General features: G+C 42.0%; 4 protein-coding genes across 6 annotated transcripts; 3 read left to right on the top strand and 1 right to left on the bottom strand.

The window, feature by feature from the left end:
* The first annotated feature begins 25 nt into the window (after positions 1-25).
* Positions 26-7,682, top strand: RAB8A (RAB8A, member RAS oncogene family). 3 transcript variants are annotated; one of them, XM_033520176.1, is made up of 8 exons: positions 26-189; positions 540-600; positions 833-893; positions 1,253-1,330; positions 1,731-1,820; positions 2,446-2,511; positions 2,862-2,912; positions 7,009-7,682. In XM_033520176.1, the coding sequence occupies exons 1-8, from the start codon at positions 66-68 to the stop codon at positions 7,111-7,113; spliced, it is 636 nt and encodes a 211-aa protein (XP_033376067.1). In that variant the 5' UTR covers positions 26-65; the 3' UTR covers positions 7,114-7,682. The 3 variants fall into 3 exon arrangements, with proteins under 3 accessions (XP_033376067.1, XP_033376068.1, XP_015507189.1); XM_033520177.1 differs by having other exon boundaries at positions 7,247-7,682; XM_015651703.3 differs by having other exon boundaries at positions 27-189; positions 3,816-7,677.
* Positions 5,506-13,266, bottom strand: CIB3 (calcium and integrin binding family member 3). The gene is made up of 6 exons (XM_015651708.3): positions 11,510-13,266; positions 11,159-11,193; positions 10,257-10,368; positions 9,751-9,898; positions 8,817-9,012; positions 5,506-8,325 (listed from the first exon to the last, which is right to left on the bottom strand). Exons 1-6 carry the CDS (start codon positions 11,558-11,560, stop codon positions 8,304-8,306), a joined length of 564 nt encoding a protein of 187 aa, XP_015507194.1. The 5' UTR covers positions 11,561-13,266; the 3' UTR covers positions 5,506-8,303.
* Positions 13,267-13,370: 104 nt separating this feature from the next.
* On the top strand, positions 13,371-14,892 carry FAM32A (family with sequence similarity 32 member A). The gene is made up of 4 exons (XM_015651724.3): positions 13,371-13,503; positions 13,598-13,736; positions 13,830-13,883; positions 14,051-14,892. Exons 1-4 carry the CDS (start codon positions 13,427-13,429, stop codon positions 14,117-14,119), a joined length of 339 nt encoding a protein of 112 aa, XP_015507210.1. The 5' UTR covers positions 13,371-13,426; the 3' UTR covers positions 14,120-14,892.
* A 109-nt stretch (positions 14,893-15,001) lies between these two features.
* Positions 15,002-24,047, top strand: AP1M1 (adaptor related protein complex 1 subunit mu 1). Its single transcript, XM_015651659.3, has 12 exons — positions 15,002-15,368; positions 15,896-16,052; positions 16,390-16,457; positions 17,006-17,136; positions 17,283-17,430; positions 17,792-17,918; positions 18,610-18,752; positions 19,453-19,524; positions 19,807-19,965; positions 20,570-20,695; positions 20,899-20,974; positions 21,924-24,047. Exons 1-12 carry the CDS (start codon positions 15,327-15,329, stop codon positions 21,944-21,946), a joined length of 1,272 nt encoding a protein of 423 aa, XP_015507145.1. The 5' UTR covers positions 15,002-15,326; the 3' UTR covers positions 21,947-24,047.
* Positions 24,048-24,643: the final 596 nt, after the last annotated feature.

A 24,643-nucleotide genomic window follows, 5' to 3' on the forward strand; every position in this document is an offset into this window, starting at 1 on the left:
CTCCGTGCGCTCCCCGCCGGGCTCGGCCAATCAGCGTGTGGCGGGCGGGGCGGGTGCCCACCAACATGGCGAAGACCTACGATTACCTGTTCAAGCTGCTGCTGATCGGCGACTCGGGCGTGGGCAAGACCTGTGCCCTGTTCCGCTTTTCCGAGGACGCCTTCAACGCCACCTTCATCTCCACCATCGGTGAGCGCCGGCCGCGGCCGCACCTCGCTGCGCTCCGCACCGGCCCGCCCGGGCGTCCCGCGGGGAGGCGGCGGCTTGTCCCGTTCGGGGCTTTGGCTTCGGCTACCGCAGCTCCGGGCTCGGGCCCCCGTTCCGGAGGGGCGGATTCGCTGCCATGGTGGGGGGCTCCGTACGGGGTCCGTGAGGGGCTGCTCCGTCCGGCCCCGCAGCCCCTGGGAGCCGTCCCGTGCTGGGGAGCAGCGGGGAGGGAGCACTGAGGACGTGAAACTGAGCAGCGTAATTGAAGGGAAAGCCGCTGGATCTGGCCTTTCGGCAGGACCTGTGACTAAAGTAATGGATTCTCCTTTCAGGTATTGACTTTAAAATTAGAACGATAGAGCTCGATGGCAAGAGAATCAAGCTGCAGATCTGGTAAGGCTTTTCTGTTGCAGTGAGCATCTAATAGCTGGGGCTCTGTGGTGTGCGTGGGGCTGTGTTAGGTTTTTACCTAGTTATGCTGTTCAGTAGTTTATGGTATCTTAGAGCCCAAAAGATAGTTCTAGTGCTCTGGAGACTGGTTCAAAATTATTTCAATTTTTTGGTAGTGTAAAATGGAGGTAATGCGGAGGTGCTTTGTGTGAGCCCCATGTTCTGTCTGTTGCAGGGACACAGCTGGGCAGGAGCGATTCCGGACCATCACAACCGCCTACTACAGGGGAGCCATGGTAGGAGCAAATTGGTGATCCTGTGACAGGGGTCGTGATAAACCCACTGGTGGGTCAGGTCACCTGGGTCTGATGTGGAATACTCACAGCTGACCCTCTCCCAGCGTGGTGGTCTGCCAGGCTAGACACTCACAGCTGTGCTCCTGCTCCAAGTGGTGCTGGAGCTGTGCTGGGACGATGTGGGACTTTGGAAAGGCAGCTTCTTCCATGCTTCACTCTATGAATACATGTCCCACACGCCTTATCTCACTGCCATTAAATGGGAACCAGTTATTAAAAATAGCCACTGTTGACTTGCTCCTCTCTGTTATGGATAAACCTTTAACTCCTGCTGAAACAATCTTTCTCTTTACCTTTAGGGCATTATGTTAGTGTATGACATCACCAATGAAAAGTCTTTTGAAAATATTCGGAACTGGGTGAGGAATATTGAAGAGGTAATTTCTCCCTTTACTTATTACTGACTGTTAAATGTGTCATTTCTTCCTCTGAAAGTAATTGAAGCTTAATTGCTTCAGAAGCTTTGCATTTCATCATGTGCTGCGGGGTACGTGGAAGGTAAGTGGGATGAAAATCAGTAATAGTTTCTGGAATGCCTTGGCTGATAGTGATTTGTTGTGAGGGCTGTAGCCCCTGTACTTCTGAGTGCACCTAATGTGATGGTTTCCTGCACAACAATTGATCCAAGAGCTGCCATGGTGCAGTCACCACACATGCTGGGATGAGGGGTTGGGGGAGCCTAGAAATCTGTGTTGGATACTCAGTGGGTGCCTCATCTGTCTGGCAATGTTTATCTACAAAAGCCAAGCCCAAGTCTCTGCTCTGTGTTTGTCTTAGCACGCCTCTCCAGATGTTGAAAAAATGATCCTGGGGAACAAATGTGATGCAAATGACAAAAGACAAGTCTCTAGAGAGCAAGGGGAGAAGGTAAGTGCTGTGGCTTCAATGTATTTTGACTTGGGCTTTTCAGAGTCTAAGAGCTGCGCTGATGAATGCACGCTGCCGTGGTACCACAGTGCTGTTCCTGAGTGGAATGACAGAGCATTCCCCAAACTGTCATAGCAGTGCTTTTCCACACTGTGATCAAAAGCAGAACCTGTGTCAAGGATTCTTTTCAAGTACCTAACAGATGGCAAGGCAAGGAGTGGGACTTCTAGAAGGATGCTAGAGTTGGACATGGAGGAAATATCTGTTTTGGCTGAAAGCTACTGAGACAGAGGTAGATGGGATTGTCTTTTCTGATGTCAGAAGGTTTTTTTGCAGAGGCTTTTTTTGCACTGTGGTTGTTATGAGACTGACAAGCTATCTATGCAAGAAACAAATGAAAAAGTGCAAGTTAAAACGTGTGCAGAGTGTAAAAGAGCAGAGCAAAGCCAGTGATAACAGATGCCAATTGCAGTGAGATTTAGTTTCTAATTTTTGCTAATTGTTCTGTGTGAGTAAATCCCCAACTCCATTGACTGGTGGCAGCAGGGACAGATGCTGTGCCCAGGATTGTGTTTGGAGCTGTTCCTGTAATTGTTCAACTAATGTGCAATCTGCTTTTGTTCAGCTTGCAGCAAGTTTTGGGATTAAATTCATGGAGACCAGTGCAAAAGCAAATATAAACATAGAGAATGTAAGTACTGATGCCTTTCTCTTGTATTTATTGTCCTCTTTGTGCAAACCAGCAGTGTGAACAGTTGCCCATTCTGGTACGATGCAGAACTCCATTGCTGGGTACCACAGATGGGTTGTTAAGCACTTGCTGCAGCACAGACCCTGGCTGGGGGTGCCAGTGTGGCTTTGTGACTCAGGAAGGAAGATTGTGGAGCTAGAGAAGGAACATTAAAACCTGGAGCAGAGGGAAAAATACTGAAAGCCTAGCGTTCTTGTGTAGTATGTCAAAACTTGGGAAGTAGCTTATTGCTAAACAAAACTGTTAGAAAACATTTATTCTGTAACACTAAACTGTTTGACTTGTCACAGGCATTTTTCACTCTTGCAAGAGATATCAAAGCAAAAATGGACAAGAAGTTGGTGAGTTACTTTGATTTTGTCCATGCTGGGTTTAAATAAGAAAAAAAAAAAGCAAACAAAAAACCACATTACAAGAACTGTTTCACAGTGTATAAAAAATGTATCATAGTCTCTTACATGAAAGATCATTTAAAGTTCTAGAAATGTATTCTTAGTTTGTCAGGCTCTGACATTGGTTGTCTTCTGCATTTCAGGAGTTAGCTGCAATGGTTGAGTGGTTCTAAATAAAATTATCTGTTATTTGTTTAATAAAAGTCAGGCGGGGGGTAGAGCAGTTTATGATACTTCTCACTCTTGCAGTCTGAAATTCATATATATTAGAGATAGGGGAGGCACACATTATACTTCAGGGTAGAAGCTTCAAACGGTTTAAGAACAGGTAAAGAATTAATGGTTTTGGATAATCTTTGCACACATATCCTGAGTAACAATTGGGTTGTCTTTTTACAACAAATAAATGCACAGTGATGTTAGATTGTTCCTTTAGGAATATGAAATGAAACTAATGAGGGTTCTTTCTACTCTTACTGGTAACTCCAACTTCATGTGGTGAGATATGAACTGATGCAGTGGGATATTTTGTGTCTTGCTGATGCTTCCTAGGCCTTTCAACAAGAGCCAGACATGCCCTGTAATTTATTTGTTTTTAATCTCAGTTGTCTTTGAGTTGGTGGAAGCTGAGGCATAAGCACAGTGTGAGCTGGTTGAAGCCAAAAGCTGCAGATGCAGTTCTCCAGTTTTCTGTCATGGCTGGTGTAAGACACAGATAAATGAGTGATGTATCTTATTGATTGTGGGAAAAGTTTTTGTGTATGTTAGGCTTGGTTCAGCAGAATGGCCAAATGAAGTATGGATGGGAGAATCTGCTAAGTATAAATAACTGGATATTCTTTCCATCTTCAGGAAGGCAATAGCCCCCAAGGCAGCAACCAGGGAGTCAAAATCACACAAGACCAGCAAAAGAAAAGCAGCTTTTTCCGATGTGTTCTTCTGTGAGGGACACGGCCTTAATCTGAGCTGGACTGTGCCTGTGCTAAGTGAGGTTTCCTCTTTCCATGGACTTAGTGCTCCCAGCGTACCTTGTCACTTTGTGACCATCTGAATAAGAAATGCTTTATTTTGGTAATTGTCTGACTCTTCAGTTTTGGAGATGAAACAAGTTTATTTTTGTCAGATTGCCACTGGGTATGTGTATTGTCTAGCAGAGGAAGAACAGATACACATGTGAGATGCAGCACCATTGCTGACAGACTTCAATCTTCATTCGTATCTGTCGTGTATCCAGTTTAGAAAGATGAAGTTATGATAAAAATAAGAAACTTAAATGCCACTGTTAATGAAGTACAGGTATGATACGTGGTATATGTGCATATCCAGTGTGTAGCTGTACACAGAACAGTGGCGTGAGACCATCCCAGAAATGCACCAAGGTGAGCAGTGCAGGCTGATGCCTTTGCAGGAGAGGTACAAGGGAGCTTTCTGCAGCTCCACCTCTTTACTACTACAGAGAAACTCCTTTATCTCCTTTATCAGTTGTGTTACTCTAGACAATCCACAAGTACAATTGAAGTTTTAAAAAATTCTCCTCAAAAGAATCTCTATTTTTTTTTAAAAAAAGAATGTGTGTTGTAAATAGAATGGGTCCTTACCATTGCTAATTCATCCATATTAGACTTGACTGTGCTTAATTAAGTACTCCAGACATTCAGATGTGTTTAACAGGAGCTGATGGCTACACTGAGTCCTGTACAGATGATCTGTCATCTGTTCTTGGAGAACCAGGGTCAGGCAGGGACACTTACACAAAATCTGTCACCTTAGAATGGGTAGCTGTACCACTCTCCAGCTGGGAATGACTCTACCCCTATCATGACACAGTAGGTAGTTTTAAATCATGACAAGGAAACATATTGCACTGCTCCCAGTTGTGTGTTCCCAAGCACACTTGCTCAGATATGCAAATAAATGTTACACATCAGAACACTTTATGAAAAGAGAGTTTATGTCTTAGACTGAGACTGGCCTTGCTGCTGCATGTTAGTCACTGCAGCTGTCAGGCAGCAACAGCCTGTTCATAGGACATGTCAGTGCACATTCTTCCCCAGAAGCAGTTTGTTACTCATTCCCAGAACCCCAGTCCAGTGTGTTCTGATGTGTGAAATGCAAGAGCCAGGCACAGCTCCTCGGTGGGTGCTTGCTCCCAGGTCGGGGGCTGCGAGCCTGACTCTGGCTTAGACTGACAAAAGGAGGCAGTCAAAAAAGCTCAAAAAGAGCATCAGCTTCCAAGGCTGCTGTCAAGGGATTGCAGTGATGGTGTACCTGCCTCCAGTGAACACACTAGCTGTGTACTGCAGCTCGCTGGAACTGAAACATGCTTTGTTTACATTAACAACTGCACTTAAGGGTAAAATTAAAGTTGATTTTGAAGTTATTGAATTTACTCACCAGCTTTGTTTTCTTTTGTTTGTGGTATTGAACTCTGGGCCTCAGAGTAGCACCTAGTAAGTGCTGCTGTAGTTAGATATCTGTTGGAGTCACAATTAAACTGTATAAATCTTCAGCATGCAATTGGGCCCAACAGGAATGCTGCCTGTTTTAAAATGGAAAAAGATTTCACTGTGTAAGTTTATAAAAATGCATTTTTAGATGCATTTAGATGATCTCTGTCCTGATTAAATCTTTCCTCTAACCAGAACCTTATGATGGTTTGGTTTTTTTGTTTACTTGTGGCTTTTTAGCGTGAGGACTTGATGAACGTGCCCTGTAGTGGATTGACACACTGATGTATTTGTAGGATAAAACCATGTTAAGTTACTGGAGAGGCTTCTAGACAGTATGTACTTCAGAGTGTAGTTAACACAGACCACAGATTGGACAAGCAGCACCCCTATCTTGAGCTAAGGACGTTTTTAAAGAGTTTGTGTGTGCTTCAAGAAATGATTGAGGCACAGCTGGGGTGGTGATAAGACTGGCTAGATTTCCTACATAACTGTAACCATTTGCTTCTGGCTTAGTAATAACTGTGGATTGTCTTGCATCTGTCTTGTGCTTTATACGGCCAGATGTTGAGCCAGATTTATTTTCCAGAGAGACTGGAAAAATTGGTGTTTTATCTGACTTGATAGCATGGGTCTGCCATGATACTGGTTCTTGCCTGTGGACTGTATCAATAACTGATCTCAAGATGGGAAAGCAAACCATATTCATTTACAAGTGGGTAAAACATGAAGGATAGTATTGTGATCATTCACTCACTAAATCTGAGGTTACTCTTGCATTCAGAATTATTTGTATGTGAATACCTTGTGTTTAAACTTACGCTGGTTGTTGCATGTGATTATGTGCCTAATTATAACATTATTTCCTTTGAAATGGTTGGGTTTACGAACAACAACATTATTGCTTGATCTCAGGAAGTCTCATACAGTTACTGTGACTACAGTCATCACTGTACTTCTGGATATGAAGGCTCTACACAGACATGAAATCTGTGTAAGCAACGTGAAACCTAAAATTCAAGTGTAAGAGGAAAAGGTTAAAGACACTGCAGTGCTCATGGGCTATGTGTCACTAAACACAGGCATTAAATCTAGGAGAAGTGCAGTTTGGTTCCATCACATCGTTCAATTACTTTATTGTGTTTATTAAATATGAATGTAAAGAAAAATGCAATTGTCAGAGAGGTACTGTGTAGATACATACAATAATCTACTTGTGGCTTAAGCTTTCTTCAAGTAAGGAAGGAAAAAAAGATCGGAAATTGGGTACAAAATCTGTAAAACTGGGGAATTGAAGGAATTGAAACTAACTGTGCTTACTACTCATTCTCAGTGTCTACATAGCGCTAAAATGTCAGGTAATCGATCAACATCTGTTTTGTAGAGAAACAAACCCATTTTTTAGCATGTTCTCAAATTCCCTTATATTAGTGAGTATCATGGAATTCTGTGGTTGATTTTATTATTGAGGCAGGTTGCAGTACTTTGCATAGTTGTCCACTCCTTGGGGTGGAGACCTGTCAGTCTGTCAGTAAGTGGTGGAGCTGTTGTTCTAACACTTACTTAACACTGATGTTGTCTGTGTCCTGTACTGACAGGCACAGCCCATGTTTCCTGACATCAGAACCTTATGCCAGCATCAGACTTCCAGCCTCAGATTTATAAATCCTATGGATTATTGTAAGTCTCTTTACTGCTGCTGAAAATTATTTGGTCTCTCCTTTCATATGAGATGCTGATATGCACAAGCAGCTGTGTGAGGATGGGCTCCTTTGTACTTGTAGAAGTTGTGGGGCTTGGGGAAGAATGATGACTAACTTGTGTCTTCATTTCTAGCTTAATTAAAGATCTGTTCAAAGGAACGTGAATGGTAACTGCAGTCTGAGTGTTCCAGGCTGCCTTATTACCTGACCCATCCTTCACTGATCCCTGGAGGTTTTGTGGTTAATAAAGGTAACTGGCTGGTTAACTGGTCACTCCAGCCTTTCTGCAGGAATCATCTGCTCTACATTGAGTGTGAGTTGGGACTTACAGCTTTGTTTTGAAGGGAGTTTAATGCATCCCAGGATTTGTAAAAATAACTGTAAATTGTATTTTTTGAATGATCACTTTTGGCTGCCACCCTTTCCACATTACAACTGCTTTCTTAAACACTTCTCATTGATTTTCATGTTTGTATTAAAACAAAACTTGTTTATTACAGTATGTCTGTTTTTACTCTCCTGTACAGGACCCTGAACACTGCATAAATAAACTTCTTTTGAAAAGAGAATTTTGCAAACTTAGTTTTCAGTCCTTTTCATTATTAGTATATAGGCACCCTGGTGGGTGTGGAAAATACGAGATTTCTGAAAATGAAGAAGAGGGACAGGACCTGGGGTAGACTCTTGTCTCTAAACTATGCTGACTTTTTCATTGTTAATCCTGCACTGTGGGAGAATACTTAAGGAATTGATTCACTGGACCAGTTATTAAGACCATAAATAACCATAGGAGTTACTTGCATTTTTGAGACTAAAGGGATTTTTTTGCTGGTTAAGGTGTTTTTAGGTGAATTTTTAGAGGTTATAGCTTGATACAAGTTCCTTTACTACCTGGTGGTGTGTGAACTTTAAAAAAAATACTCCCCTTCTGACTGCCCAGGCCAGGTTTGCTCTACCTGATGATAGGGAATAGACATTTTGCTAAATTACAGGGAAATCCTGATGAAGAGCTTAAAAGGAACAATTCATTAAGGACATAAATGAAAGACAGTTCTCTGACTGGTTCAGGTACCAGAAATTTTCCCCTTTGGCCCTCTCATCTTGTGCTTTCATGGTTGGTGAACCATCTCAGGTGAAGTAAGAGTTGTTGGAAGTCCCAGAAGAGTTCCTGTCCCCATGGTCGACTAGATTTAGATTCGAATATGAAAGGTGCTGTTAAAAAAAGGAAATTGTGACCACTTATGTATCACTCTGTTTGAAGTATTTACTACAGTTAATTGTAGGTCTCTGTGATAAATTGGAAACTTTATTTGTAAAAGCATTTCCCTAGACTGGGTACATTAAATAAATGCAAGATTTGAGTGCTGTTTTGTGTAAGATGTGCATCAGAAACCACATTAACACTGTATTAAGCATTGAGTGAGCAAATCTCATGCATTTGTCAATGCAGCCTGAGTGCTAATACTAAATTTTTAAGTTACAAGTACCTTCTATCATGTAAAAAACACTCCGGAAGTTCAAAAGCAAGTCAAGAAGCCTCCAGGCTTTTTTAAGCACCTGTTTTTGCAGTGGGCAGCTCTACTAGAACCTGCCAGGGAAGAGTGGTGATCTGCAAACGCTGAGGAGATGTAAGCACATACTTCAGAGGCTTCTGACAAGGAAACTAAGAGAATTTTGTGTTGGAAATTAAAAGCAAGTATTACCTGAGGAAATCTGGAGCTCGTGTGATCATATGCTGAAAGTCTGCCAAGGACAGCTTGCCATCGTTGTCCACATCGGCCTCGTAAATCACCTTTTCACACACAAGGCTGACTTCTTCTGGGGTCAGTTCATTTCGGGTTAATTTGTTGACAGTTTTCTCCAGATCTGATTTGCATATGTAATCATCATTGTTGAAGTCTGACAAAGGAGACAAAGTTAATTTAAAGTGACAAAAGTCTGCATTTTGCATGGTTCTTTGCCAAGACCCAGTAGAAGGGTTTGGTTTCCAGGCTGTGATGGATTTTTATCAGTAGAACTCTCAAATCAGAAATGAAGTTACCTCTATCTACTTGTAAAAGAAATGAGTTACAAAATAAAAATCTCATAATTTCTCCTTTTCATACATAAGTGTAACAACTGTAAGTAGTTTAATGGCTAAACATAGCCTAGCCATCATTAAATTATTCCAGCAAGATTGTGTGGGTTTGATATATTGTTTGTCTTTAGCTGATCATAAAGAAAGTAACTGTAAATGGTAGTTTAAAAAAAATACCTTTACATTTGTTCTTGGAGAAAAAAGCCTGCTGTGTGCTTCCCTGCCTACCCCTCCCAATTCACCCTACAGATTTGTGGGCAGCCAAGTCCCCTGTACCGTACTTTTCCAAGCAGCCCCTCAGACAGAAATATTCCTTAATGTTTATCAGCTCTTGACAACTGCAGATAATTTCAAGTTGCAAATTTCGTAGCAAATCTTAATACCAAATAAATTAGAGACAAAAGGATAAAGAAAGCCAGAAGTTTTTAGAAGAGGGAGAACAAACAGTCAAGTGCTATTAAAAGAAATGGTAACTAGAAATCATTATGGTGACAAAGTGAGGATTTTGCAGCCCTACTTGAAGCTGCAGGATTTCCCTGCTTACTTTTTACACATCTTACCATAAATTTTAAAAGCGTAGTAAGCTTTCAAGTCTCTGGGAGCCATTTCACTTAACACAGAAAACATGTCCAAAAAATCATCTAAAGTCATATTGCCGTCTCCGTGCTCTGAGAACACTTCTGCTATCCGCTGGCGGAATGGGTTGTCCTGGGAAACAGAGCACAGGAGCAAGGGAAGGTCATTCTTACTAGCATTTATTTCAGTGCAGGTAAGGCAAGTGGAGTGAGATTACTTTTGTTGAATCACCGTTTCGGCAAATTTTCCCCTTTCTGCCTTTAAGTTCTTATCTAATGCTGTGTCAGAAGCAGACACAGCCACACCCCTGTTCAACCTTTGTGCTGTTTCAGGGTGTTTTCTGGGAATTACTAGAAGCTTCCAGAAAGACTTCTGACTTTGATAGTCCATATTTATTTCTATGTCAGCCTCCCAGCAATTAGTCCTGGATGAATTATTCAAAAAGGGTAGATGAAACTGAAATGTGTCACTCGAGTCGTGTGCTTGGTACCTTGAGCTCTGGCATGCTGCCGATGAGCTCGTAGGGGAGTGTCACGGCTGGTTTGTCGGAGTAGTCAAGGGGAACGAGCTGTGGGGCCAGATCTCGGTACCTGTAAAACAGCCTGAGACAGAGAGAAAGGCTTGTTGGCTGAACAGGCTCTTCAGACTTTTGAGAACAAGGGGTTTTGCTTTTCCACCTAATTTTTCACACTTCGCATGCATTACCAGATGGAGATCAGTCATTAACAGTTTTTACTGGAAAAAAACAACAAGCAACATAAGTGTAACTGGTGAAAAGTATAGAAAACTTCATTATAGAGCTGTTAGGTGAAAATGCTTACACAGGACATGCAGCCAAACCTTTATGAGAGGAGAACATGCTCATGTTTTCGAGTGAGGACTCTCAGTCCCTGAACAGAATCCTGATCCTGCCTGTATCAGATCCTTTGGCCAAAGATTAAATGGGAAGTTCAGTGAGGCACATGAAGACTTGGGGGAAAATGCATCTTGGAGCAGCAGTATAATCATTTACAAGAAAACTTGACACAATCATAGAAGTTTTCCTAAACCACCAAAGTATTCCAGAGAATAACAGTTCACTTTGAATCATCTGTCTGAAAACCATATGAGAGAACTGTGGATGTTCCTGCCACTAAGACATAATTCATTGCACTTATTTCTAATAAATAAAGAGGGATTAGTACATGAATACAAAATTTAGAATTCTGACTCAGTTTAGGATAGGGTTTGTAAATGAAAAAAGCCAACAAAAATGCTCAGATTGCCCCAAGGTATCACTTCGAGTAAATTAATTTAAAAATTATTTTTTAACTACTCTACCCCACCCCACATGTAACTTGCCTTTACAGCAATCTCTGTCCTTTACTCACAACATGCATGCAGAAGACTCACCTCAGAATTTCTTTCCTTGTGAAAAATGTGCAGTCCTATGAAATTAGAAAAGGTATAACAGATAATGACAGTTTTTAGCATACATAGGTCCAAACTTTTCCCATGCAATCACTTAAATGAAGTTACACTTTAGTGTATGTGTAAGCACTAAAGATTTCTTTTTGGCATACAATTAGGAGTATTTTATAATTTTTCCTTCTGATGTAAAAATCAAACTATGTTACTAAAATCCTTGCTGCAATTCAGTACTTCTACTTATTAATTTTTAAAAGGTGTTGTTTTAAAAAACCCAACAATACCTTTGCCATTATTCAATGTCCTGTGCAAACAGCTATTTAGTTTGCTTTATACCTGATATGCATCCAGTTGCTCTTGAGTGAAAATGGTTTGCTTGTTGCCCATTTTGAGCTGGGAAAACTGACTCTTGTCAGTTCTTTCCTCAAAGGCACCTTTATAGGTCGTCTGGATATTCAGTTATTAAAAGCTGCAACAATGAGGCTCAGGTACAGCAGAGGATCAGGTAACCAACTTCTACAGGCTGCAAAGTATCAGAACAGGAGCATTTCATCAAATCTTTAGTCTGGCTGCTTGAGGCTCTTATCCAGCAGCATTCACCCGTCTCTTGTGTGCATCGCAAAGTCTCGGGTTACAGGATTTAGCCAAATAAATAATAGCTGCTTGTTAGTGCCCTTCAGCTTCAGGTAGACCCAGTGGATCCTGCTTTTTCATGCCTTCACCTGATGTGGCGAATTAACTGAAAAGTGTTAGTAGTGTTCTCCTTCTTTAAAATTTAACACCAAACGAAGAAAATTTGGTAGCCACTCCTCCTTTCCTTTTCACTTTTCGTAATAAAGGGTCAGAATTGTAAAAAATTGGGAAAAGCCCTTTTAGATCATGGAGTGCAACCATTAATGCAGCAGTGACAAGGTCACCACTATGCCATGTCCCCAAGTGCCACATACACATGTTTTCTGAACACTTCCAGGGACGGTGACTTCATCACTGTCCTGGCCAGCCTGTGCCAGTATTTTCCCTTAATGCACATTGTTATAATACAGTAATGCTGATGGTAGTTTATACTGGAGATAGTACCCAGAAAGCCTGCTTGCTCCCTTTCTTCAGCATCATCTGCTGATGTATCCTACTACTAACAAATGGTTATTAGCATGACATCCATCCATACTGATACATATATGGCCTTTACATTGAAAAGATGTGTGAGTGTACAGTTCATACATGTGAACAGAAATGTGATGCTACAGGCTGTATAAAAGATGAAAAACAAAAAAAAAAGAAGGAGGCACTAGCTGCACTGTACGTAGCAGGCTGCTTTTTCATTAATCTGTAAAGTCTCTATTTCTGGGTCACCGGGTCCCTCTGGCTGGTGGAAGATCTGTTCCTTGGGCAGGCTTGCTCCTCAGGGCATCTTCACATAGGAAAAGCTATCCGGAATGGTTCTGTTCGGGGTGCAACAAGAAGCGTGGGGAGGGATGTGGCTGATTTCTCCTGGTGTAGCCTGGACCTCTGGGTGTTCTCAAGGCTAATCAGTCCTGTTGTCTTCAAAAGCTGATTTACTATGTGGTGCGCAACAAGCCAATACCTACACACTTGAGAGAGATATTATTTACACAAGCCTGGATGCTTGTTGGGTTTCCACAAATCCCAACACACCCCACTGGATTTGCATGCTATTATTTACAGCAGTTCAGAGTTAGTGTTTTTCCAAGGTCAACCCCTCTATTAAGATTATTTAGTAATTTCCATACAAATTAGCCAATCCCCAGCTAACTTCTCCACATGCAATGGGGAAGGGTCTGCACCCAAGCAGGGCCTTTTCGACCCTTAGACATGATCTTAAGTATTATAATGAAGATAGTTCAGCTGTAGGATATACAGACCTTCAGTCCTTTTCCAAATTATCAATGTATACATACACATAGATCAACATTTTGATTTACTACATCCCTAAAGCTTGTTAGTTCCCGCTGCTGTCTTTCCTCTCGTTAGGTCTCTTTTCTTGCTGATTAGGTTTGAAAGTATACAAAGAGTTTACATCAAAAACATTCTCATTTAAAATAATCTTGATATATTCCACATATTGCAAGTCACGCTTCAGTTCCTCTCACGGAGATACCTCCGGGCTGGGCTCGCTGCCGGTTCCCCTCACGGCGGGGCCGGGCGGGGCTCGAGCGCGGTTCCCGGCCCGGGGCGCCCCGGCCGCGCTGCTGCGGCGCTGCCGGCAGGGGTCGCGGGCGGGGCCGTTCCGCCATGGCGGATTACGAGGCGGTGCAGCGCGGTCCACTGCGGCTCAAGGGCAGCGGGGGAGCCCTGGGGGCCGGCAAGCGGTGAGTGCGGTCGGGGGGAACCGGGGAAGAACGGGGGGCGGTAAGGAGGGGACACAATAGCCCGGGGTTGAGCGCTGACCGGGTGCTCCCGCAGGAAGAAGAAGAAGGCGAAAGACAAGGCCCAGATCCTGGAGCAGATCGTGAGCAGCAAGAAGCAAGAGGAGGAGAAGAAGCGTGGGCTGGACAAGCGGACTCCGGCGCAGGTGGCCTACGAGAAGATGCAGGAGAAGCGGGTAAGGCTTTAAAAAACCCAGTCACCCCTCGGGCGCGGCCGCTGAGGGGGCTGCGAGTGCCGGGAGTAACCGGCCCTTCTGTGTCTCCTGCAGCAAATGGAACGGATCCTGAAGAAAGCGTCGAAAACCCACAAGCAGCGAGTGGAGGTGAGCAAAACTTCAAAACAAACTTCCCGAGTTCCTCAGGCCAGCGTGTGTTTATTGTTGGGTTGAAGAAACTGTTTCACCTTATGAAACACAATCAGAGGCGCAGGAGTCTTATGGTTCAACTTGGTGATGTCAGCACCCCTTTTCTTTCTCTTTCCCTCCCCCAGGACTTCAACAGGCACTTGGATACTCTGACTGAGCATTACGACATTCCCAAAGTCAGCTGGACTAAATGACCGGGCTGCTTTTCACGGCTCTGGAGCGGGAGTTGTTTTGTTTGTATCTAGCACGGTTGCCATGAAAATGTCTTTTCTCCATATTGTCTAATACATCTTCTGAGCTTTTATGACCTTTATTCTGTCTTATTTTATAGTCTTATTTTTCAAAACCGGACATCCAGCAACGTCTCCTCTGCGCTGAGGAGCTCTGGATTACGTCGATGCAGAGGGTTGTTTTTTTTCGTGTTTATAGTGAGATTAATTACTGTGAGCCAGATGGAAAACATTCCTTTATTTCTTTGGTTTTAACAGTTCTCCCATTTTAAAGGGAAGAGTCTGACAGTCTCACATTTAAGTTTCTCTTCTAAGTTATGTGAATTGTACAATTACTTTCTGTCAAATTCTGTCAGAGGCCATGTTGCAAAACGTGAAATATATAAAATTGTCTTGCAAAAGGATGTTCTTTGATATTTGATCTCTGTATACTTTGAATCCTAATGAGAAAGAGGAGAGGTCTAATATATGAAATAGCTTCCAACAAGCTCTATGTCCCAAGTTTTGATAGCTGATGTGCCGGATTTCTGGAATCCCACCAAGCACCCAGGCTTGTGCAACTCTGAAATAAATAATCAGTGTGTCTCTCGAGTGTATAATGACTGTCTTGCTGTGCACCGGGTACTGAATCCGATTTTTGTGGAAAACAGTAGAATTTCTGTCTTGAGCTCTTTCAGAGTGGTCTGCTGCAACTTGTAACTTCGATGTAACTTATTAAAACGCTGCCTTCATCCCTTTTTTGGCGCTAATATACGTATAAAATCGGGACAGTAAGCTGAGCAAAGTTTGTGTGTGGAGTTTTGAAAATGCCAAACCCGCCTTTACGATTCTTAACCCCTCCGAGGGATGACGTGTATTTGATGTTCGAAACCCTAACGCGCCTCTTAAATTGGAAAATTGTTCTTAACCCGAATTAGGTTCCGCCGCGGGCGCCATTGAGCCCTGGGTGCTTAGTCTGTGCCCGGCGCCCCACCTCACCCTGGACGGGCCGTGCCAGCGCTACGGGGACGGTCCTGGGGGGAAAACGCACGGCGGGACTATTTAACTCGACCCTGCTCGCCGTGTCCTTCCGCCGCACCGCGCGTATCGCTGAGCGCAGCCGCCGGTTCCGGCTCGTGACGTCACTTCCCGCGGAAGCGGAAGGCGGGCGGGACGCGGCCCGGCCGCGGCGATGTCGGCCAGCGCTGTCTATGTCCTGGACCTGAAGGGAAAGGTGAGGCCCGGCCGCGGGGGGTCGGCGGGGCGGGCGCGGAGCTGGGGCTTCCTCGCCTCTATGAAGGTTTCGGGGGCCGCGTTACCTTCCCCGGCACCGCCTCGCTGTCAGCCCTGGATTAGCCGAGCGGGGACAGGGGAGTTGTCGCCTGTAGCCCCTCGCCGGTAGAGATGTTAAGTGAAGCGGCATCCCTGGGGTGATTAATCTCTACCCTTTTTGTAGCTGCTTTGCCTCAGGGGAGTTGCGTATATTCCTATCCTAAAATCATTGTTAGAGCGTGAGCAATAACAGGGGAAGGATAGGTCTGGAAAATACTAATACATGACTTTGCAATTAAACACAGTTATTTGCGTTCTAATCGGGAGAGTATTTTGGCATTGGGATTTGCACTTACAAATGCAGAGAGGCTGGAGGAAAGCTTTAAAGGGGCCTTTCAGGCATTTGCATGTCTTGCATGATAACGGCCTCATTAAAGAGAAAAAATAAGTGAAAGAGAAAATACAAGGATTTGGTTGTTTTCCTTATAGGTTCTTATCTGTCGGAATTATCGTGGAGATGTGGACATGTCAGAGGTGGAACATTTTATGCCAATCCTTATGGAAAAGGAAGAAGAGGGGACGCTTTCTCCTATTTTAGCACATGGAGGAGTTCGTTTCATGTGGATTAAACATAACAACCTGTACCGTATCCTTTATGCTACAGATGTGTTGACATGCCAAGGGTTGCAGTTTGTTTGGGTTTTTTTTAATAATGTCAAAATGCAAGTTGGAGCATGGGTGAAATGGCATAAAGAGGACACAATCAGTAAAGCTGATTATATTAAATAATTTTTTTTTTCTGCTTTACATAGTGTAATATGCACCAGCAGCATAAGGTCCAGAGAAGTGTTTTTATGAATTTTACTCTAGTTAAAAGTTAGTGCATGATTCTTCTAGGCAACTCTAATTGCCTAAAATCAGATTTTTTAAAATGCACATAGTAAACTTTGTTTAAATGCACACTCCTGAACATCCTTTATCAGTTGTTGCAACTTCTAAGAAAAATGCTTGTGTATCACTGGTGTTTTCATTTTTATATAAAGTAGTTCAGGTGAGTATATTTCAGAAGCAACCTTTGTGTTCTTTTCTGTTTCAATAGAAGTGCATAGAGCTGTCACATTTTTTAAGAATTTCAATAATAGAATTTTTACTTTATATTTGATTATTTTGTAGAGCTATCTTCTTAAACACTAATAAGGGCACTGATATGTTTTAGCTGTGTAGGCAGAGGATGGGGCACGGTGCTGTAAGGAGCTACACAAGACCTGAGCACCTGGAGGAGATTGTGAATTGGTGTGAATCTATGTGCCGTGCCTCACACAAGTCCTGTGTTTGGTTCATCTGGATCTAGTGTGAAAAATATTTTCTTCAGATTAAATATTTTTCATAATAGTTTTTTCTAGAATTCTCTGTATCTGTTTTAATTGTGGTGGATTTCCTGGGGCTGATCTGAGCAGAATGCCATTTGGGAAGTATGGGGTTTAGGTTGGAACTTTAGAAGATTTAGATGATTTTAGATGCAAGAATACCTTCTGTATGTGCTGTGCTTCCGCAGTTAATGTCCTTCTTTTCCCTCTCCCTCCTGTTGTTGCATTTCAGGTTTTTTCTGAATATTTCAAGGAGTTGGAAGAAGAGAGCATTAGGGATAATTTTGTTATTATTTATGAGTTGTTAGATGAGCTTATGGATTTTGGTTATCCACAAACCACTGATAGCAAAATTTTACAAGAGTAAGTATCACTCTGCATCACTTAAAGCGACAAAGCCCTTGGAATGTTTTGAGCCTTTTTCCATGGGCAAACAAATGCTTTGGTGTGTTCTAATTATCAAAAATATTAATTTTCTTTTTATCCATGCCAATTCTATGGTTGTGAAGGTACATCACTCAGGAAGGCCACAAACTTGAAACTGGAGCCCCACGCCCACCTGCCACTGTTACAAACGCTGTTTCGTGGAGATCAGAAGGGATAAAATACAGGAAAAACGAAGTATTCCTGGATGTCATAGAGTCCGTTAACCTTTTGGTGGGTATCTTGTACTTCTGTGCGAGAATTGTAGTAGGAAGGGTTAAAAAGGGGCTTTTTGTATGAAAACCTGCAATAAAAAAGTCTGACTGTGGATGGTGTGCTGTGGCACTCAAAGCATTTTAATCATTAAGTTCCCCCAAGGAAATCCCATACAAATAACACTTTAAGTGTGTGTATTGCTGATTTTTGGATATGTCCTTTCTTCCTCTGTGTCCCTTCATGTCCCTGATCTAGTTCACTCTACTGGATCAATTCCTCAAAAGCAAGACTCAGGGTGTAGGGATAGGGTGGGAATGTTTCTTGATGTCACAACTCACCACATCAGAGATGTCTTACCTTCCTCTTCATCTTTGTTCAGGTCAGTGCCAATGGAAACGTATTACGGAGTGAGATAGTTGGATCCATTAAAATGAGAGTCTTCCTCTCAGGAATGCCAGAGCTGCGCCTTGGGTTGAATGACAAAGTTCTCTTTGATAATACAGGCCGTGAGTGCTGCAGTATCATGATAATCATGGCAGATGCTGTCTGGAGCCTTGAGTTTTGGGATACTCGGGTAGCATTGTAATCACAGAATCATGAAGGATGGAAAAGCCCTCTAAAATCATGAGGTCTAACTGCTGACCAACACCACTGTGTTCACCACTAACCCATGTCCCCAGGTGCCACATCCACAGTCCTTTTGAACACTTCCAGGTGGTGACCCCACCAGTGCCTAGGGCAACCTGTGCCAGTGCATGACCATCCTTTCAGTGAAGAAATTTTCCCAAAATATAACCGAAACCTCCAGTGGTACAATTTGAGGCCATTTTCTCTTGCCTGACCCTCACCTGGCTCCATCCTCCTGCCAGGGATTTGTGGAGAGTGAGAAGGCTCCCCCTGAGCCCCCTCTTCTCCAGGCTGAGTCCCCACAGCTCCCTCAGCTGCTCCTAGTGCTCCAGCCCCTTCCTCAGCTCCATTTCCTTTTCTGGACACTCTTCAGCCCCTCAATGTTTTCCTTGTTGTGAGGGGCCCAAAACTGATCCCAGGATTCAAGATGTCTCAGCAATGCCCAGCACAGGGGGACAGTTGCTGCCCCAATCCTGGAAAGTTGGCTAAAAGAGGGGAATCTCAGCAGGCAGCAGCTGTGCTGTGGTGAGACTTGTCCACAGTTTGTGTGACCTGTGTGTTTTCTACTAGGTGGGAAAAGTAAATCAGTAGAACTGGAAGATGTGAAGTTTCACCAGTGTGTTCGTCTCTCTCGCTTTGAGAATGACAGGACAATCTCCTTCATTCCACCTGATGGAGAGTTTGAGCTCATGTCTTATCGTCTCAATACCCATGTGAGTCTGGATGTTTACCTTTTTAAAATGAGAATGGTTTAGATTGTAGCCACAATGGCTTTCCCTTCCATTTTTTTTTCTTAAAACATGGGCAACACATGGGTTTTCAAGTCAACTGTTAATAGCAAAATTGGTGCTTGCTCGTGGACAATGAAGAAAGTTTAGACTTAACTTTGCAATAAGTCTCTGTATTGTCAACTGCTAATGAAACTGTTTTTGAAATACTGTGCCTATGTTTTTAATCTAATTACATAATGTCAGTGTAACAATTCATTGTACTTGTTAACAACAGTATTTATGTCACTTAGTTTTATTGGAGTATGCCAACCATGGTGTTAAAGATGGCCTTCATTTCAGAAAAATCAAAAAATTCGGTCTAGAGGAGGTCTATAGCAAAGAAATAGTTCAGTCCCTAGTATGTTAAACTACCAAATATTTTCTAATGCAAGTATTTGTTATTAGGGATTAATCTGAGACATACATTTTTAAGCCTATAATTCTTGTACGTTTGCTCATTGGTATAGCAATGCTTGCTCATTTGAATAATTATTTCTTATAAAACCACAATTCTGTCATTTTGAACACCCCAGACTGCATTTTCTGTGTGGTTTTACTGAGTGTAGTTTTATGGGAAAGCAACATTTTAGTGACTTTGTGAGAGTAAAACTCAGAGCTGTGATGTGATTTTTTTCCCCACCAGGTAAAACCCCTGATCTGGATTGAGTCTGTGATTGAGAAACATTCCCACAGCCGCATTGAGTACATGATCAAGGTCAGGCATCCTTAAATAATTATGGCTAATTTTAGTCTTCTTTTGTTTGTTTTCAAAGCTTGATGAGAAGTATGTGCATTTTTGTAGAAGTATTCAGTATTTCTGTGGGACTTAGACACTTTTGAAGACTTCATTTGTAAGTTAGGATCTCAGTTTCAGTTCTGGTTCTCAAGTTGCAGATTAGGGTGCAGGGGAGCTATGCGTCTCACAGTTCTCTGAGCTTGACAGCATCTTGGAAGTAGTTAGACCCTGATTTTCTGCTTTATTTTTTGTCTTCCTTAGGCAAAGAGTCAGTTTAAGCGTAGATCAACTGCCAACAATGTGGAGATTCACATCCCAGTTCCAAATGATGCAGACTCGCCAAAGTTTAAAACCACTGTTGGAAGTGTCAAATGGGTTCCAGAGAACAGTGAAATTGTCTGGTCCATTAAATCTTTTCCAGTAAGTGTTATTTTTTTACTAGTACCACTCAAGAGGGTAATAATTACTTACTAATATTTCATTCACATTTAGACTCTGCCTAAAGCAAATTCTGTTGCTATCAGACAATTAGCAGTGGACTCTTGTTCTTTTTCCATGGATGAAAGATTGGAACTTGCTAATGGATGTTGTTTATATTTGTTTCACTTGGTTATTTTTTCAGAACCTGGGTAGAGAGCAGATTTTTGAGTGATGTCTCTGGGTGGTGTAATCCTTGGCCTGGCTTTAGCAGCAGCTGTTTGAGTTTTGTCAGGCTCTACTTCTTGGGTGGTTCCATGAGCTCAATCCTATGCTAATGGTGTGATAGTGCAGCTGTGTGTCACTATTTAACCTGAATTTTTGAGTATGATGCTGGAAGAAAATTAATTATGCCTTAGGCTGGATCCACATATTTTTTTTTTTAAAAAAAGGATTTTTGAAATAAAAACATGTCCCTTTGAAGCCCTGGAGAAGAGCTGGAATAAATAGTGGAGTTCAGCAGTTTGACGTTAAGAAAACTACTTGTATCATTGCAATTTTTTATTACTTTTTTGTTTAAGAAAAAAAAAATTCCCTTTTTGGGTAGGGTGGAAAAGAATACCTGATGAGAGCTCACTTTGGACTTCCAAGTGTTGAAGCTGAAGACAAGGAAGGAAAACCTCCCATTAGTGTAAAGTTTGAGATTCCGTATTTCACCACTTCAGGAATCCAGGTTAGTGACTGAAAACAGAAATGCTGATAAATTCACATGCTGGTCTCTAACTTGCGAGGTGTCTCTCATCTTGATGATTCCTGTTAAGTTTTATCCATAAGACAGATTTTTACCCATAAAGGTGCAGGGTTTTCTGCTTTTCTTTTTGCTAAATGCTGCTTGGCCAACATGGGAGACTGTATCTTACAGATCTTTCTTTCCAGGTGCGTTACTTAAAGATAATTGAGAAGAGTGGCTACCAGGCTTTGCCCTGGGTCCGATACATCACCCAGAATGGAGGTGAGAGGAAGGGAATATTTTGTTTCTCCAGAATACACCTACAAATTGAAGCTCTTATTTTTGAGTGTGGAGCTCTCTGGTTTAGATACACATTAGATTAAGCTACACTGTTTCTTTTCTAGTGCCCTTTTTGGTGTCCTAGTTGAAAGACCCAATGGGGTAGAGTGGTAATGCTGTTCAAGTATTTTCTAATTGAGCTGGAATTTGGTAAATTTAAGAACAAACATCATTAGCAGTATGCTCACACATACCATTCTGCCAGCTTTAAAATGTATAAAACACTGTCTAGTACAAAATACTAGTTTTTTAGCAAGCAAAAATGGTGGGGTTTGGTTCCCTTGGGGTTTTTTGTTGCTGTGATGGTGGTGTCATTTTGGGTTTTTTGTGTTCTGTGGGGGTTTTTTGTTTGTTTATTTGTTTCTGTTTTTCTAATTAATTTTTTTCTGGCATTTAAGCATGACTGCCCATAATTGCCTTTATCTCTTTAGAGCTCATTCTCATTGTCGTTCTAAACAAAGATTATTTTATAGAATTGTTGAATCCCAGACTGGTTTGGGTGGGAAGGGACCTTAAAGCTCATCCAGTTCCACCTCTGCCATGGGCAAGGACACCTTCCACTATTTCAGGCTGCTCCCAGCCCCATCCAACCCAGCCTTGGACACTTCTAGGGAAGGAGCATCCATGGCTTCCCTGGGCAACCTGTGCCAGGACCTCACCTCTCTCACAGAAAAGAATTTATTCCTAATATCCCATCTAACCCTTCCCTCCTTCAGTTGAAGGCTATTCCCCCTCTCAGTGTTTTACTGATATTTGCATATTCTTGCTTTAATATATATATTTATATAAGAATGCATTTTATCACTTTATCCCAATATGCTGCTCTGCTTTACTCCTTTTAATGAGACAAATTACTAAAATTGGGTTTTTGTTGTTTTTTTCCCCTTTACAGACTACCAGCTCCGAACACAGTAAAACACCTCACAGGCACCACAGACAACAAACCTTCAGGCCTAGAATGCATTTGCAGAAGCTTCTGTGGTCTGAGAGCTGTGAATGTTGTTGCCAAGGGTCTCGTTTCTGCAGTCTTGGATTGACAGAAGAAAGATCAGAAATTTATTGATTTCAATAATGTGTTTGAGCTTTTGAACCATTAGTATTGATTGTGTGAATATTTATTTCATTGATAGAACATGCTGATCTTGCTGCTAAATGCTAATTACATTAGGAGTAGCAGTTACATTGAGGAGCCAGGAATCCAAAATGAACCTTGGGAATGTCTTGTCAATGCCTTGTCCATTACAGTCGCAGAGTTTCTAGTATATGTATCTTAGGATCCCTAAAGACATTGGCAGCATTGTGCTACAAATTAGGGAGATGATTGTGCAATTAAATGACTGGTAAACACTTCATTGTATTTAGCCCGAGGTATTTTTTTTTTTTTTTTTCTGGGCAGTTGGGTGCCTTAACTCATTCATAGCTCTGTTAACTTAAAAAAATTGCAGAATATGAGTTGAAGTTATCTGAAGTTAAAACATACTGATAGGTTTTTTTGCATGGTTTCAAAGGAATTAATCTGAGAGAACAACTTCAAGTGAAAGGTTTGGAAACAAAAATAGGGGTTTGTTAAAGACTAAGTTAACTGAGAGCAAGAGATGACAGGAGTAAATGTCTGTGGGAGAGTCTCTGGAAGCAGGATTGCTGGCTTCAGTCAGTCAAAGTGCAGATGAAAGCGTTCCAACCTTGTGACACCCCAGGGCCTGGAAACCCTCTGCCAACTGACCAGTATTCGACAGAATTTTTTAAATTTCTGTTCATCAAACAAGTTCTCAATTGTAATATGTAGGCATAAAGCCTTAGGTTAGGTATTAAAAGACCAAAACACTTCTAGAGGTGATGTAATTTGGTAGGAAGATTGGGAGTTTATTATTATTTTTCCAGATAATAGTAATATACTCCAAGCTCTTCCTGGAAGTTACTGTATAATAAGAGGTTGATGAAAATACAGTTGCCATCTTTCTTCCAGCTTGCCTTTTGTGTTAATTTAGGGCAAATACTTCCCCTTCTTGCTATAGTTTGCTAGAATTATTTAACTTCATTTGCCCTAAGGAGAAATGTTTTCTTTCTCAGTCTTTTCTCCTTCTAAGCAGCTATTACTGTATCTTCCTGGCAGAATGAATAACAGTTCACAATGTTATTCTTAAAGGTGTTATTTTTTTTACATGCCATTTCATTTTTTTCTGAGAAGCTACAATTGGCATGGGTGTACATAGGGTTACATAGGCACATAGTTATTTTGCATTTTGGTGAGGGTTTTTTCTGGGAAAATTGTGACGGTTATCAGTATTTTCTTTACACAGTTTTTAGGATGTTTTGGGTTGAATTTAGTACAGTTGAGAGGTGCTAAACTTAAACCATCAAAACCTAAATATCTATGTGATGTGATGTGATAATACACTGTGTGCAAAATTCTCCACTGATGGGAGAGTCCAGGAGTGTCCAGAAAGAGTGAGAAGGTCTTTCATTCACTGTCCTCACTGAATCCTTGTAGACTGTATATAGATACACCTGTGTACAATTAGCCAAAAATCAGCTAAACTCCCCCAAGCCGCAGCTGCTGTGACAGGGCAGAAGATATGCCTCAGGAAATCTAATGTCTGGTGGCGTTCAGCAACAACCAGACACGTTTTAAGCAACCCTGGGTGTGGACAGGTGTATTCTGACGCTGTTTGTCACCCAACGAGCTTGATGTTGAAACAAAAGCATCTTGTTCAAGATTTCAGTTCCACTACTCATTTTTATTTGAACAGTTAAGCTTATGACTGGACTAAAACTTTTGATATTAAAACTGTAACTGGTTGACAAATCACTTTCTGCTGACTTTATTTTTCTAAGTGTTTGCTCTAATTATGCCTGTAAAATGTGAGTCTCCATAGCTTTATTTTCCTCTTGAAGTTTGGATCTTGTGGACCAGAACTATGTTTTCTCCTATTTTGTTGCAGTTTGACTGTTTTGATGATGGAGCATCAGCCATGCTTGTCCAGAAGGTAATAAAAGGCAAAAAGTCCTCTCTGAATCAGTTGTACTTCGCCTGATTCTTTTCAGTTCAATCTACACCAGGTAGTAGGCTCTAATCTCAGAGTATGCTCACCTTTTCGAACGTGAGACGTAGATAAGTGGAACAAAACTTTATAAAAGCAGGAAGTACTGATATTGCTGATTTATTTACCAAATTCTGAACAAATTTTCACTTCTCTATTCTCTGCAGAATCTACCCACGCACCATAAAATTAGTGGTCAGAAAGCAAAATGCCCCCCTCTGCTTTTCATCAGTTCATTGCTACAATGTGGGTGCCAGTGTAGGCACAGGCAGAAAGACAGAAACAAGGGATGGTATTCCAGCACTTACCTTGTACATGGAGTGCAGGTTTAGATGGAACACTGAGAAGAAGCTTCCCTGTGAGTGATGAGGTCCTGGCACAGGGTCCCCAGGGAAGCTGTGGCTTCCCCTGGATCCCTGGAAGTGTCCAAGGCCCAGTCAGACAGGGCTTGAAGCAACCTGGGATAGTGGAAGGTGTCCTGTTTAGACTGAGAGAGGCTGTAATCTCTTCCAACACAAACCAGTTTGTGATCCTATGAGTAATTTTTTTCCCACGAGTTTTGTTCTTAGAC

This window comes from Parus major, chromosome 28, assembly GCF_001522545.3.
Source record: "Parus major isolate Abel chromosome 28, Parus_major1.1, whole genome shotgun sequence".
NCBI lineage: Eukaryota > Metazoa > Chordata > Aves > Passeriformes > Paridae > Parus > Parus major.